This window comes from Hevea brasiliensis, chromosome 9 (genome assembly GCF_030052815.1).
Source record: "Hevea brasiliensis isolate MT/VB/25A 57/8 chromosome 9, ASM3005281v1, whole genome shotgun sequence".
NCBI classification, from domain to species: Eukaryota; Viridiplantae; Streptophyta; class Magnoliopsida; order Malpighiales; family Euphorbiaceae; genus Hevea; species Hevea brasiliensis.
The window spans coordinates 13,645,509-13,662,101 of record NC_079501.1 but is presented as its reverse complement, the minus strand read 5'-3'; the positions used below and the strand labels follow the sequence as shown (position 1 = coordinate 13,662,101).

General features: G+C 33.9%; 3 protein-coding genes across 3 annotated transcripts; 1 reads left to right on the top strand and 2 right to left on the bottom strand.

Annotated features, from left to right (window-relative positions):
• Positions 1-83: 83 nt before the first annotated feature.
• On the bottom strand, positions 84-1,924 carry LOC110640643 (uncharacterized). The gene is made up of 4 exons (XM_021792016.2): positions 1,761-1,924; positions 1,549-1,663; positions 997-1,073; positions 84-331 (listed from the first exon to the last, which is right to left on the bottom strand). The coding sequence occupies exons 2-4, from the start codon at positions 1,647-1,649 to the stop codon at positions 201-203; spliced, it is 309 nt and encodes a 102-aa protein (XP_021647708.1). The 5' UTR covers positions 1,650-1,663; positions 1,761-1,924; the 3' UTR covers positions 84-200.
• Positions 1,925-2,036: 112 nt separating this feature from the next.
• Positions 2,037-3,857, top strand: LOC110640644 (mitochondrial import inner membrane translocase subunit TIM10). Its single transcript, XM_021792017.2, has 5 exons — positions 2,037-2,270; positions 2,362-2,414; positions 2,662-2,700; positions 2,834-2,903; positions 3,597-3,857. The coding sequence occupies exons 1-5, from the start codon at positions 2,226-2,228 to the stop codon at positions 3,645-3,647; spliced, it is 258 nt and encodes an 85-aa protein (XP_021647709.1). The 5' UTR covers positions 2,037-2,225; the 3' UTR covers positions 3,648-3,857.
• Positions 3,858-4,739: 882 nt separating this feature from the next.
• LOC110640661 (serine/threonine-protein kinase BSK5) lies at positions 4,740-10,725 on the bottom strand. The gene is made up of 10 exons (XM_021792049.2): positions 10,316-10,725; positions 10,011-10,219; positions 9,738-9,873; positions 9,362-9,495; positions 9,158-9,263; positions 8,958-9,043; positions 8,540-8,728; positions 7,764-7,928; positions 5,447-5,560; positions 4,740-5,162 (listed from the first exon to the last, which is right to left on the bottom strand). Exons 1-10 carry the CDS (start codon positions 10,395-10,397, stop codon positions 4,920-4,922), a joined length of 1,464 nt encoding a protein of 487 aa, XP_021647741.2. The 5' UTR covers positions 10,398-10,725; the 3' UTR covers positions 4,740-4,919.
• Positions 10,726-16,593: the final 5,868 nt, after the last annotated feature.

Here is a 16,593-nt window from a genome sequence, read left to right as displayed (position 1 = left end):
GATGATTAGCTTCATGTTTATCTATGTTAAGACTTGATAATCAAATTTAATTCATCATCAAACAAGTCAAAAGATGCAGTATGGACTATGGAACATAATAAATCACCGTGATTGAAAGGAGTCAAATACATTGCAACTGTCCAATTACACCTACAAATGAACTTACATACCAAGATTATAAGGGTAAGATATATCAAATTTCAATCATTTTCCATTTCTGTGGTGTTTGTTCTATAATCACCAACAGCCTTGTCAAAAGTGCTCCTAACATGATGGCACATCAACATCAAATTCTGACATCCATCTTTCAATACCTCCCTTGCTGGATCACCTGAAAATTTTCATTTATGTCATTGAAATTCACAGCAGAAATTTGCAGCAGATGCATAGTTACTTGAAACGGTGGTCTTGCTAAAGATTCACATGGAGTACTAGAAAATTTCCAACATAAAAATATCATTTGTAAGGCCATTGGTCACTTGAGAATTGTAAATATAATAGTTTTAACTGCAATTGCTTAGATCTTATACAGACAAATAGTGAGCATACATGTGCACATATAACATAAACCTAAGGAAAAAGAAATTCAAACCAGACTTATCCCAAGCTGCATATTCCTTACCATCTTAGACCACGTCCAGGGCTAAATATGTGTAAATAGGATACAAATAATTATTTAAGACGATGGTGCAAGTTTCCAAAACAGCACTCTATGTGCTAATAGCAAGACTCCAAGAGCTCTCGTAATTATACAAGAAAAGAAAGTAGACTATACTTGTATATGAACAGTTCACATGGACCACTTATCGTTTCTGCTAATCCAGAACAATATGGCATCACTTCATACGTTGAAAAACTATTAATCTATCTTTGACAAATATCAACTCGTAAAATAAAGAATTAGATGTGGGAATTCACTTATATTACCTTAAGAAAGTCTTACAAATTACTTTTGCAGCTAAGCTTTAAAGTAGACAAGGTGAGGATGCAAGTTACCTGTTGTTTGGACTCTAATATTAACTCGAGCATCTGAGGGATGAGGAATACTGTATCCACAGAATGATACCCTCGGACTGCAAAACAACATTAAAATCTGCTTAAAAAATTGTTAAACAAATGGTTTACAGACCAAAACCATTCCTATTGACTTAAAAATATTAAATGGTAATTGAGTTTACTTTAGTTGCTCAATTCTAAGGTGATCAGCCACAACCCATCACAAGATGGGTTCTAATGCAATTCAATTATATCTTCGCGAATGCATGCTCAGGTATACTTTAGCTACTCAACATCATAAAATCGAAACTGAGGGTAAAGGGCAGTGGAATTGGCGTGTTGACCCAATTTTATTTTCAGGCAGAAAACACCTTGTTGAGCCATTGACGAATTAACAAATTCTCAAAACAAGTCATGTCATACTGCAACAATAATTTTTGCAGGCATAGAAAAATTTAAGAACCCAGTGCGAAAAACAAACTAAAGATTTAAGAACACATAAAATCGAAGCACGACAGGCAGAGATTTAAGTAAAAAGAATGGGTCACTGACTCTTGATTCAAGGTGAATCTGACAGCATTTGCAAGAGTGTGATCTTCATCAACGAACGAGAAGGTTGCTCTGCTTGGATCCTGTAGAGAACCGTGCTCCATTACCTCTAGTTACTCTGCAACCATACAAAATTCATTAAAAATCTTGTTCTAGAATTAAAACCGAAGAAAGGAATTGTAATCCTGGAGAGAAATAACGAGTAGTTATCTTACAGACAAGTGAGAGATGGTGTCTAAGAGAGGTGGATTGGAACGGAAGATGATACAGAACCCCTCAAAAGTCCAAAAACCCTAAGCCAGAGTTTGTGTGATAAAAGTTAACGTCTTTCAGTGGGCTAGAATCGACATTTTAACCCATTTAAAAATAGTTATTCTGGTAGCATGGCCTCTTCCGATAGGCCTTTCTTAAGGCTTGAGTAACAGGCCCATCTCTTCAATAAAGGCCGCACCGTTCTCTGTTTCTCGTTTACATCACAGCCGGACACGTCACACGGTTCTAAAACCCTAATCCGTGCGACTTTTATTGAACTCATCTCGGTTTCAAGTCTCATTTTTATGACGTTAGCCGGTCTGTGGAGTCCGTATAGATTTAATTCTTTGGCAATTCTTGCGCCTCTGATTCTAAAGCAGCTTCCTTTGATAGGTTTGGTTTAATTGGGTATTTATTTTCAGGGTCTAATGGCTGCTAATACTGACCTCCCGCCAGGTGTGGACAAAGAGCAGGTGGGTATTTCTCCACCGATTTGAGTTCCAATAGCACCTCTTTGGGGTGACGGCTTTTGATTATGTGGTATCATTTTTGATAATTTTGTAGGTTTTTGGCATGCTAGCTATGGAGATGGAGTATAAGGTAGAGCTGTTTAACAGGTAGCCCCATGTGGTTCTAAATATCACAAACAGGTGTTAACATTTTCTTCTTTGATAGAATGAGTGTCCTTGATGAATTATGTGCTTGATTTAGGTCTCTATGCGACCACTGGCAGAAATATGTGAAGCTTGAGGCTTTCTGTTTTGGTTATATAATTTTTTATAAATTTTGTCTCATTTTTCTAGCTTCCAAGTGAGCAATACTGATTTTCCTCTGTTCTGACTATTTATTTTATGTTTAATTCAGGCTTGCTATGGCATGTTTCAACAAGTGTGTTGATAAGAGGTAAGATGATTTTTGCCTTTATTTCCTTCAGTTTGTAGAAATCCTTGTGGAAGTGGTGCAGCTCTGAAAAATCAGAGCTTACATATTTTTTCTTTTTGTAAAAAACATAGATTTTTATGCTTCTTGTTTTCAGGTACAAGGAACCTGAGCTAACTATGGGTGAAAACAGTTGCATTGATCGCTGTGTTTCAAAATATTTTCTGGTACGCTATTTACCATTTTTCACTAATGGTTTTAATTTACACCAGTGCTGTAATTGAGCCAAGTTGAATATAGAAGGCAGTATTTGAACTTATTAGCATGGTGAAAAGGGATCCATATCGCCAACCTTATTAGTTAGGGATTAAGACTTGGTTGTTATTGTTGCTGTTGGGATTTCTTTTGAATCAAGATTTCTGTTGTCTTTTGATTTGGGATTTCTTTCTGTCTAGTTTCTATCTCGCCATGAGATAATTTTTTTTTTTGTAATTCTTTACAAGTGCTGAAGATGAAAAGCAATTTTGATGCCATGCATTATCTATTTGGGATGGAGAATTTCGTGTGGTTGGGCTCCAATTTTTACTTGTTGAGATTAAGATTTTCTCTGTCTGCTCTGACCCTAGAGAACAAACTGAATTATTGAATCAAATCTATTCGATTGGGTTCGGTTTTTATTTAAATCAGTTTTGGTGTGGTTCTGTATTTTGTAAAATTCAGCCGAACTGACCATTTGCTTACCCCTACTTGTAACCATTCTATATGGTTATGGGAGTTTTTGCTAAAACAATCCTATTAGTTGCTTATATGTTTTTACCTTCATTGTTACTGTTTTGTAAGTTGAACTGCTAAAGATACTAATGCATGCACAAGGCCATTTATTGATGGTTTTATGAGGAAAGCTCCGTTTGGTTTTGCAGGTGAATGGTATAATCGGCCAGATGCTTAGTGCGGGTCAGCGTCCAATGTGAATTCATACTTGTTATAATTTGGAATTTTTGTTCTGAATGAAAACATGCTGTTAAGTAGGACAGGGGAAGGAGACTGAAACTGTGTACTGTGTTATATTCTATCATGTGCCTCCAATCCATGAGGTCATTCTGTTTTGCTCCAGATTTAACAACAGTTTTGGCGCTTTATAATTTTTAACCCCAGTAATAATGAGTATTTCTTTTGTGATATATTATAATGATTAATATTATTTATCATATATTTGTGGCACACTTCATTACTTGCCATTACATGAAATGCCATATGAATATCATGGTTCAACTCTTTTATTTTGATTTTATTTACTTTGAGATGTGTTAGGTACGAAAAGAGGAATTTAATTTGGATGTCTAGAGATGGAGAGGTGCTCTATGCTCACAAACTTATTGTTTGGTGGGGGTGTGGGGTGGTTGGGGGAGGACTTTTTATCAGCTCTCTAGATTTGATTTAGCAATATCCATTGATCATATTTGCATGGAATACTTAAAACTGTATTCTAATCAAGAGTGTGGAAGTTTTGGAGATGCCTATGAAAACCCTTGGAAAGCTTCTTTTTCTCTATATTTGTTGCCAATGCTTTTAAAACTCTACCAGAGATCAAACAGGCCAGCCTACACAAGTTTTGGAAACACTGTTGCTTTATATGCTTATAAATGGAACATTCTGGAGACGTTGACAGGTCTTGCCTCCGACATCTTACCAGAAAAGAGCTTTCTAGTCAATGATCTTTTCTGATTCATTTGGTTTCAGTTGAGACTGAATTTGAGATTTCACAGCCGACTTTGAACTAAAATAAATCATGTATAGTGCAAAAATATTCCCTATTGAGTATATACTGTTGGAATTAAGATAATTTAAGAAAACTAAGATAAAGACACAACACTATTTAGATACGTCAGTTGTTTTACGTTTTTACGTAGACCTATATCAATGTGAATTCCCTGCTTTTTTACTCCAACCAATCTGAAAGTTAGAATGCAATGCTAGCGAGTGAAACCAGCTTCAATGATATTTAATTGAGTTAAATTTCATTGTTACCATCACCATCTTTTAGCTATAACAGGTGAAACAAGTGAAAAACTGGAGTTTCTCTAGAGTCTGGATCAATATGATAAATAAAAGCATATATCAAACATATTAATATAAATCTGTGGTGCTGCAGAAACTTGAATACCAAATAAATGAACAAAGATGGGTACAAGGAGTATTTAAATGGATAAAGAATCCCCTTTTTTTCAAAGAACTATACACTTTCAGTTTCTATGTTTTTGGGCTTCCAAGGATGTGCCATCTTTTAGAGTTTCCTGTGCGTCACTGTCCATCCCAAGGCTGAAGAGAGCAGCAGCTTGGAGATAGAACGCAGTAGCCCACTCAGGAGATACTGCTTGAGCTTGCATTGCATCTCCAAGTGCTTGTTGTGGCATTTCACTTATCAAGTAGCACAAGCAGCGTCTGGCAAATACTGTTGGTGATACCATTGTCCCACCATCAATAAACTACACAACCAGAGAAGAATATTACATTATTGATTAATCAGAGAAAACTACACTTGCTAGCCTTGGCAAATTGAGCTTTTTGAAAGCTGAAAAGAACACAAAATGAAGTCTTCCCAAACATAAAAAGCAGATTCTTTTAGGAATAAATTGCGTTTCCTCTCTTGTAAAGGACATGCTACAAAAGAGATATTGGTATTTCCACACCTCAATCTACAACCACCCCGCTGTCTTTCTGCCTTTAATGGAGAATAAAATGACGGAAAACTTTGATCAAAATGTCTTACTTGTGTGTAACAATAAATGGCAGTAGCAAAATCCTTGGTTCGAAAAGCAGCATCTCCACGCTTCTTACAATTGAGTGTTTCCTGTATTTGATCTGTCCACATTTGGAAGGACAGCTGCAAAGCAAAAGAAATTCAAAGATACTCCACATAAAACAGGTGAACAATAATAAATAAGGTTGAACTTATTTAGAACAACATGCTGACAATTGATGGAATCGTCTCAATACATTCATGTTATACTAGCAGTTTGTACCATATTCTCAGTATTGGAGACAAGGATTGTTTTTGACAGTGAATCATCCCCCAATGTTCTTGCTGAGAGCTATTATTGTGTATTTGTGTCATGGATTTTACTTGATTAAGAAAACTCAACTCAACTCAACTCAACTCAACTAAGCCTTTATCCAAAAAATTTGGGGTCGGCTATATGGATTCGCTTTCTCCACTCTAAACGATTTTAGGTTAAATCCTCAGAAATGTGTAATACTTTTAGATCATGTTGTACTAATCTCCTCCAAGTCAATTTAGGTCTACCCCTTTTTTTCTTTCTATCCTCTAACCTAATGTGCTCTACTTGTTTAACCAGAGCCTCCGTATGTCTACGCTTCACATGACCAAACCACCTCAATCTCCCCTTATCCTCAATTGGCACCACTCCCACATTTTCTCTAATACTCTCATTACGGACTTTATCTACTCTAGTATGGCCACTCATCCACCTTAACATTCTCATCTCTGCAACTCTTATCTTAGACGCATGCGACTCCTTCAGTGCCCAACACTCACTATCATATAACATAGTCAGTCGTATGGCTGTACGGTAAAATTTTCCTTTCAACTTATTGGGAATCTTGCGATCACATAAAACTCCCGTGGTACGTCTCCACTTCAACCATCCGGCTTTAATCCTATGACTAACATCCTCCTCACATTCCCCATCTACTTGAAGGACTGAGCCGAAATATTTAAAGTGATTACTTTGGGACAGTACAACTCTATCCAAACTAATTCATTCCCTATCACCAGTTTAGCCTTCACTGAACTGAACTTGCAATGCATGTATTCTGTCTTCATTCTACCTAACTTAAAGCCCTTTGACTCTAGAGTATTTCTCCAAAGCTCTAGCTTTCTATTGACTCCTTCTCACGTCTCATCTATCAGAACAATATCATCCGCAAACATCATGCACCAATAAATACTCTCTTGTATACATTTCGTCAATTCATCTAAAACTAATGTAAAAAGGTAAGGGCTTATAGCTGATCATTGATGTAATCCAATTGAGATCGGAAAATCTCTTGTGTCTCCTCTCACTGTGCGCACAATAATAGTTGCTCCTTCATACATATCTTTCAACACTTGTATGTACCTAATAGATATCCTCTGTTGTTCTAACACACTCCATAAGACATCTCTTGAAACACTATCATAAGTCTTCTCCAAATCAATAAAAACCATATGTAGATCTTTTTTCACATCTCCATATTTCTCTATCAAGCTTCTAATGAGAAAAATCACTTCCATAGTTGAACGACCGGGCATGAAGCCAAATTGATTAAGAGAGATAGAAGTATCATGACGTAGTCGATGCTCCACAACTCTCTTCCACAACTTCATAGTATGGCTCATGAGTTTAATTCCCCTATAGTTCGAGCAACTCTGTATGTCTCCCTTATTTTTAAAAATAGGTACTAAAATACTCCTCCATTCATCAAGCATTTTCTTTGAATTTAGAATCTTATTAAATAATTTACTTGATTAAGACAGGAAAGAAAAATAATAATGAAGGGCATAGGTTGTATGAAAGAACTCAATATGAGAGCCTAATATCTAGGAGTTCAAAATGATAACCCCTCTGTCCCACAAAAATAGGCTTGTTTCTATTTTCGCATGAATTAAGGAAATGTAGTTGATATAGTTAAAACAGTAAATTTTATCTAGTCTTTTCCTAATATACCCTCCACTCATATTGCTCCACACACACTTTTTTAACTTTTGTTAGAGTTACACAACTTTTCAACTTCAAAACAAAAAAATTAAAACAAAAAAGAGATTATCAAATCAGGCCAATTCATGGGCATGGATCTTCAAGTAACAAGGTAAGAAGACTCAAGGGACTGGACACTAAACTAAAAACAAAAGATAATAACACATTAATGAGAGTATCCATCAAAAGGAAAAAAGAGTGGAAAGCTATCACACTATCAGAAACTTAGAAACCTTGAACCAACAGGCATTAAATAAATTGTCTGTATCTAGGCACAAAATATTTTTTTGCTTGAGCAAAAGATATAGTCTAATGTTGGACATTACTAACCTCATTTGCAATCCCCTCATCATCTTTATACCCCACCTTCTCCAGTATCTGATGTATTGCAGTCAGATCCATTCTTGAGCAAGCTTCACCTAGAGGTGTCAATGAAATTGTTTCCTTTGGGGATGAAGCTCCATGTGGAATACCCATCAAAACATAAGATGGAACCTGTAAATGCCAGTAAATAAGATATGATATGTTCATGGAATTTGGTTTAGCTGCAATACAGTATATCAACCCTTCAAAACAAAGATAATCGCCCTTATAATTAGCAATAGGACCATAAAGGTTGACTCAAGCACATTAAAAATTGAGCTATTGTTGAGATCACATGAAATCTGCTCAGAATGCCACAAGCTAAGCTTCTGTTAATAATTTTTACTTTTTCTTTGTATCAGCTTGAGCTACTGCCAAAATCAACTGAATCAAAATTGATGTCAAGCTTGACAAACTTTATAAAGCTCAAGTGCTCAAGCATGTTTAGTGAAGCATACTCAAACTTAAGCTGTGCTCAAATCCAACATAAATTGAACCAAGCAAAATTCAAACTCAAAAAAAAATTGACTTAATTCACTTTAGCAATAAATTACATTTGGTAATTAAAAGTACAACATTCAATCAAAAAGTTTCAAAGCAGTTACTAATATATGACATCAGAACAATCATATAACATCACATTATGAAAACCATTGACTTTTAACTCAACACTATGAAGAAATTAAAAAGACAAACTCAGACTTATGTGGAAGGTTAAGGACTAGCAAGAAAACATGGCGTACCTCAGTTTCTTTCTGAAGAGGAGTGAGAGCAATGACAAGAGTCTTTGCATTTGGCCTCTCTCGAGGTTCATACTGTAAACAACGTGAAGCTAGCCGCACTAATTCAGTTCCATCATCATTTGAAAAATGACCCTCCAAACATGAGTCCATCAGCATCAAAAAGTTTTTTCCACGAATGAGGTCAAGTGCCTGCCAAAGACGCATTTAGCTTAAAACTTTCGTAAATGACAAAATCAGCATTAACATGATAGTGAAAATCCATTTCCAAGCATTTGAAGCTAATTATTTCCTCAGGAAATGATGCCTAAACATGTCCAAAAATATACATTATTTTTTGCAGATTAGATATCATCAATATCAGGAGAAATCTACATCACTCTACCTAAAAAAAGATCAGTGTAAGGAGAATATAGATTACATGGCTAGGAGGTATGTGTTTGCCACTAAGTAGATCAAGCAATAGTGTGCCAAAGCTGTAAACCACACTTTCTGGTATGACTCTTCCTGCCATATGAACAAATCCACATAAGCTCATTAGAAGCAATGCTACAAGTTACAAACATAAGGACCTAATGCATATAAAGCTGAAAGAAGAGACCCATTAGCTGCAGGTATTACCAGTCCTTAAATACTCAGGAGGGGTGAATGCCAAGTTTGTGCTATAGCTCTTTCCATCTCTGCTATTTTTCATTAGGCCAAAGCAGGAGAGCCTTGGATTGCCATCCTGACAAGTGCTATCTCAATATAATGAGTAGTTCACGAGAGATAGCCAACTTTACAAGAAAGGAAAAAAGCGCAAGAGTGAAAAAATGAAAAAAGTACCTGGTCAAACAAAATTCTATAAGCATTAAGGTCATGATACAAGGCCCTTCCTTTACTGCTGCAGTATTCCAAAGCTTGAGCCAGATAGAGAGCCACTCTCAATCTCATTGCCCACTTCATGGGCTGGTTCTCCCCTGAATCAATTCAATTTTGAAAAATCATAGCACTTCAGCATCACAAGTTAAGCACCAAAGCCCAATCAAATTTTACAACTTGGTCTTGGGAGATATTATAAAACAAAAATCTGCAATTAGTTTTTAATCGCTTTGAAATGGCTGGCTCAACAAATTTCAAAGAAAAACAAACAGTAAGCATAACCAATATACTGTCAATCAACATGTCAGATAAAAGAAATTAGCAGAAAAGTAAAGCTTACAATGAAAAAGATGTTTAGAGAGTGTCTCATTAGGCATGAACTCAGCTACCAGCAATCTCTCCTCGCCTTCACAGCAACATCCAATCAAATTCGCCAATTTCTCATTTCTCAACTGCCCCACTGCTCTCGCCTCCTCCTATTTAAAAGAGAAAAAGACATCCAACCAGTGTCGATTTTCCAAAGCTCGGCAAAAAAAGAAAAAGGGAAAAGTAAGGGAAAAAAAAAAAAAGACAAGTATATCCACTATTAGCAAGAGTAGAGAAGAAAACGAACGAGGAACTGGCGAGCGTCAGGCCAAGCGGACTTGTTGAAGCGTTTGACAGCGATCCAGCGATCATCATCTTGAAGTCTACATCTATAAACCACATTGGGAGCTTTCTCGCCATGCTCCGATACTATATTCTCCGCACTGAACCCTGACGTGGCAGCTCGTAGCTGCTCTAAGCTGAACTCTCTAAACCCAGGTAGCAAGTCTCCATTCTCTGCAAGTAAGAAAGCAAATACGATAAATCAAAGAGAAGATACTGCAAGTTTTCCCAGGAAAGTGACAGAAACTGAAATGTAGTTGGCTTACTAACCGAGATCGGAGGAGGCATTGAGGTTGGATTTGAGATTGGATGGCCACCAGCAGAGTGATAATTTGGAGCACCGAGCTCCCATTTGGCTAGAACTTCAATTTCTATAAATCACAAGAGAAAACCCAGAAAAAAAAGAGAATGGATAATCTCTCTCTCTATCTCTCTGTGTGTGAAGCTACAGCTAAGTACTTGGTTTCCTTTCTCTCGCTTTCCTGGGCAGTGGTAGAGGGTTTTAATGAGAGAGAAAGAGATTAAAAAGAGTAATGATAATTACTGAAAAAAGTTTAGACGATTTCTTTGTTTGGGCAGCAAGAATGTAAGGGAAAAGAAAGGAAACTTTTTGGATCCAAGGAATCACTCTCTCTCTCTCTCTCTCTCTCTCTCTCTCTCTCTCTCTATCGCTGTACATTTTCACCCCTTCATCATTCTCTCGTTTCTGCTTCCATTTTTTTATTCAAAAAAAGGTTTCGGTTTTTCTAGTTTCTCTTCGGTATTTTAAATTTTAACATACCCCCACCCTCCATTATAGCGCGTGGTTTTCTTAATTTTTTTATTTTTTTAATAAAATAAATTTAACACAAATTAAAAATAAAAGAATAAAATGCAATTGAAAGGCTTAAATTTCTTTAGCCCTTTGCCATTCTTCAAATCCTTTTCATAATTGGACTTTTGTATTTACCATGGCCCCAAAGTATTAGGGTCAACTTAGTTAAACATTAATACCTATAATGTGAATTTTTTAATAGTTTAAAATTAAAAAGTGCAACTTTTGATGTCTTTTATAATTATTTTATCTTTTAATTTACTTTATTTTATATTTTTTAATAATTAGTATACTTATTTTTAATTTATTAAAAAATAAATTTAATAATATTATTGATAAAAATAAATTTTATTTTATAAAAAAAAATAAAATTTCCATTATATCTTAAGTATATTTTCCAAGTAAAATTAAAGAGTGTAATTTAGGGAAAGTAGAGTTGATAAATAGATCGGCAGTGGACGTGGCGATTAATCGCTGAATAAACAAAGGACATCGCTGGCATGATTAATCGCTGGCATGTGGTGTGCGGGTGGTCAAAGTCAAAAAAGGTTAAATTCAATTGGACATTTGTGATTTCTTTTAATAATAAAAATAAAATAAGAAGATTATTGGTGCATTTCCAAAATTAAGTTTAATATTTGTTATATAAATTTAAATATCAGCTCTCCTAAAATTATATAAAAAAATTATATTTATATAGCCAAAAAAATAATACTAACTTAAGCTTTAATTTAAATAAAGTTGCATTTAAATAAAATTATATGCTTTTATTTATGGAAATGTTTTAAGTTTTTATTATTTATAAAATTTATAAATAATTAAAATATTCTAAATTCAAATATTAAATTTATTGTGAATAAACACTTAGCAATATCTTTTAAGTTTGGTAACATTAATATTATTATTGGTATTAAGGGTAGATGATTTAGTGGGTTAATATCTTATTCAGATTTCTTTAATTCATGAATATTTAAGTTATTTTACTATAAATAATTGAAATTATACTTTGATAAACTTAAATTTTTGACACAATTATAAAAATTTAATGTTACACGTATAAATATAATATAATTACAATCATTTTATATAAATAAAATATTTCTTATCACATTATAAATTATTATAGTTCTCTCTTATTTTTCTTATTTTTTTACTCTTTTAAACAATATAACACCACCTCTTATATTTAAATTTGGAGGAAGTGTAACTTACTACTATATAATTACATATTTTTATTTTTAATTATATTTTTTTAAAAAATAAGTACAATGTGCTTATCATAATTAGTAAAAACAAAACAATTCACTAATTTCTTCTAACTTTACTGATGCGATATTTTTTAATATTGATAAATTAATGTGTCAATAAATAAATCTCACATAAAAATTTAAAAATAATCCTAAAATGATATATAAAAAACGTTATCGTTTTGAAAGAGGATTTTCCTACTTTCGTCTTCCTCCTGCTCAGCACCTCTTTGCTTTCCGCTTCCCTCCCCACTTTTATGATGCGAAGAATGCCCAAGTATAAATAATGACACATGGAATTGCTTGAAGATTCCCATAAAGTTATATGTTACTTCATCTGTCTCACAAATATATATATATATATATATATTTTTTTTAATTTTATTAAGAATTAAAAAATGTAATTAATATAATTAAAATAATAAATTTTATTTGTTTTTTTCTATCATATTCTCCACTCACATAATTTTATTAACTTATTTATATTATTAAATTATTATTAAAATTAATAAATTTTATTTTTTAATATATCATAAATAAAAAATATATTAATAAGTTAACAAATAAATGGTTTAAAATTTAAAAGATAAATATAAAAAATGAGTTTATTTTTATAAGAGGGATGATGTGCAGTGATAAACACCTGCACTAAAGAACATTGGGAGTGGATTGGGCTTGCCATTGCATGCAATATTCAACGTATAATTCCCCCTTTGGAGCACAAAATTGTGTTTGTGCAAGTCCCATCCCCATATCCTTCACAATCCCTTGTCGTTTTGTAACTCCAACTTGTGTTTTCCTTTGCAAGACCTTTCTTCATTCGTGTTCTTTGAGCTTTTTTTGGCATTGCCAGCGAATATATTGTTAAGAAAATTATTTTTTTTAAATATATTAATCAAATAGTTGGTTTTGATTATAATAATATTAAAATAATAAATAATTTATTTTTAAATTATTTTTTAACAATATTTAAAATATTTTTTTTTAAATAATTTTAAACATCCAATTCAACTCAACTCAACTAAACTTTTATCCCAAAAATTTGGATCGGCTATATAAATTTACTTTCTTCACTCTAAATGATTTTGAGTTAAATATTCAGAAATATATAATACTTCTAAATCATATTCTACTAGTCTCCTCCAAATCAATTTAAGTATATCCTTTTTAACCATCAAACATCAACACTAAATAAACACTTTATCACACCATGAATGTAGAATATTAATAATCAATATAATATTAATAATAAAATATTAATGAAGTTGAGTTTGAAATGAGTCCAAAATAATATAAAATGAAGTTTAAATCAAAATGAATCAACCCAAACTAATCTGGTTTACTGAAAATTTTTAATTTATTTAATTCAATTTAATTTTCTTCGTAATTTAATTTGATTTAATTTAATTTGTTAAAAGTTTTAATTTATTGAATTTTTTAAATTTCCAAATCGAATCATCCTGCTCACGCTCATCCTAGCCCCAACTGAAGGGCACTTAATCCTTAGGGCCCGCAGTTTTATTGGCCAAGTCATCCTCGATTAATCATGCGGGATGAGATTAGAACACTATTAAAAGTGTTGGATGTAGATTTATCCTAATTTTTTTATCCTAAAAGTTTATAGGCTTGAATACAGGTCTTATAATTAGAGGTAGAATTTGCTTTTGTGGTCAACTGAAAAGGGTGTGCCACTTTAGGCCACAAATTGGTGAGCATAATGGTTATAGTTTAAAAGGTGGGGTTCATTTTAATGCATTTTTAAGGATTCTGATGGGGCTTGTGGACATTACAAGTTGATTTTTTTATTTAATTTTGATTTTAATTAATTAAGAACTCCATTTCATTTTTTTAATTTATCAAAATAAACCAAACATTAACTTATTGTTGTTTATTCAATTCAACTACATAAAGAGTAAAATGGGGATATGTTTCCCTTGCTTGTGCCCATTCCTGCCAGCAGGGAAGCTTGACTTGCCAATTCTGTTATCATTTAAACAATGCAAATGACCAAAACCAGACTGTCTGCTGCTAAGCAAACTTCCATACTGTTTGTAAGCAATGAAGCTACAGCCTACGGTTGGTGAAACTTTTGCTAATTATGTTTATTAAATATTCAAAGCTGTTTTAAAGACCAAACACAAATGTCTAATAATGTGCAAACATCCTTTAATAATAATATCACAAAGATACTTTACCACCCTCTGCCTAGGTTACTCATGCTCCTTCAATTTTCCAACATGCAATTCTTTCCAGCAGCTCATGCTATTTGAACAAATTCTAATGTGGTGTATGAAACTTTTACTGACTGAATAATAATCAAGATTGATTATTAAAAATTGAATATGATAGTTATAACAGAGCAGTTATATAATATTTGATCATGGAATAATTGAGGTCTTTAGCAAGGCATGGATCAAATGATGAAAAACTACCCAACTCAAGGTGATTCTTGACCAACTTTTCCAGCTCAATTGACTCAACATGCATGGACCTGTCTTTCTTTTCCATTGCCATCATCTAATGCATGCAGCAACACCAACACAGATTGTGCTCTCTACCCTACTAAACAACCCACATGGGTTAACAAACACTTGCACTGTACAAACTTTTAAATAAAAATATGCCCACAGTTTTAGCATTTTGCTTCTGCTAAGATTTTAGCACAGACAATGAGGATGCTCCTAAGGATCTGTATGGGAACTTTAAGACATGGATCACCAAGGTGGGTTCTTGGATTTGGGAAGCACAAGGCCACAGCTCTTTTTTTTTTTTTTAACATCTAGTTAATGATTGCACCAAAATTCTTAATATTAAACTCAAATCATATGAAAAAAAAAAAAAAAAAAAAAACCCTCAAACCCACCATGTCTTGTGGACCACTTTCATATGTTCATCAACAACCCGGCATCTGTATTCTTTTCTAACACTTGCAAATGATTAGGATCCCAGAACATACACACTTAATTGAATAGTTTATTTCTGTGCCTAATTACTCTTCTTGGTGAAACACCCAAGTCTGCAGGAAATTGTATATTCTGGCCATAATAACACTGAAAAGCAAGAGGGTAAAAAAACGAAGATTTACTAAAGAAGGAACCTGCAATTTGTTCAAGGATGGTGCTGGTGCAGCTAGCTGATACACGATTTTCAATGGCCTAGATTGGAGGAGCAGGTAGATACAGTGATCCCTTTCCTTTTCAATAAATTTGACATTGGTAAAGCAGGAAATAAGAGAAATCATGTTGGAACTAAAGATAAGAGCTCAAAAGGGAAAGTGTGCAGTGCCTCTGATGGGGAGAGAGCGCAGGCGTGCATGTGATGTAACAAGTGCTTTCTCCAATGTTAAATTACATTTCAGCTTCCAAGGGGTAGAGGATGATAGTATTATTGTGGGACACAGGATAGTATTATTGACTATAAGATGCATCCAATCCAAAAAAATTTAAGGTCATGCTATTCTCATTGTGAAACCATCAACATAATCATGTTCCCTCTTATTCTTTTGTCGCTTCGTCTGCACCTCCATCTCAAATTTTGTGGACCAAAACTTCTAGCAGTTTTCTTCAAATTTCAAACATGACAAGCTGTCCCAGGCCAATGCTATTTCTTCCTAATGCAACATGTTCTCCCAGTATATAGGAAACTGTACATACCAATATCAATTCCACGGTCCAAAGAAACAATAAAACCTAAAAGTAGTACTGTATCTTGCATATGAGAAATATAAAAAACATTTCATTCCATTTAAATAACAATTAAAATGAAGTATGTCAACCCCACTAACTGAGCTGAAAATGCATTAGTTCAGAAAGAAACTCAGGCACATAACCAAAGGGTAACACCAGTAGAGCTATCCTCAGCATTGCTGATGTTTATGCACAATTCACCACTGGCTATGTTCTTAACCTTGTAATCCAAGTGTCACAAGTGAAGCAAGTGGAGGTGAAAACCAGTATGATGACTGGAAGCTTTTACTAATAATCCATACCAACATTCTAAACAGAAACCCCACTTGGTGCTCTTCCAGGCTCTTGCTATCCTTTTCTCTACTCACAGGTAGTAGCGGCAGGGATGTGAGTCCAGTGGATCGATCAGGCAATTCTGCAACAAGATGATCAGGGTTATTCATGAAGTTTTAAACAAGCAAAAGGGACCAGCAAAATTAAAATTGTGATATGCAACCATTGGATTCTCGTAATATTCAATATTTTTTAACTTGTTTTGTACATATCTTTTAATTCAAAGTTGCATTCTCTTCTTAACTTGTTTTTTTTTTACCTATCCTTTAATTTAATATGCTTTACATCTTGATTGATCTCTATGACTAAGTGTTGGGCACATTCCATGTCGTGTCCCATGTCATATTGTGTGGACATGGGTACAGCAGGGCAAAATGAAGTGTCGAAGTATTAGAGCTTTTAAATAACCAGCCTTCCAATTATAGCATGCGGTTCAATAGAATAGTATCTTCCTTAAAACTCAGTCTA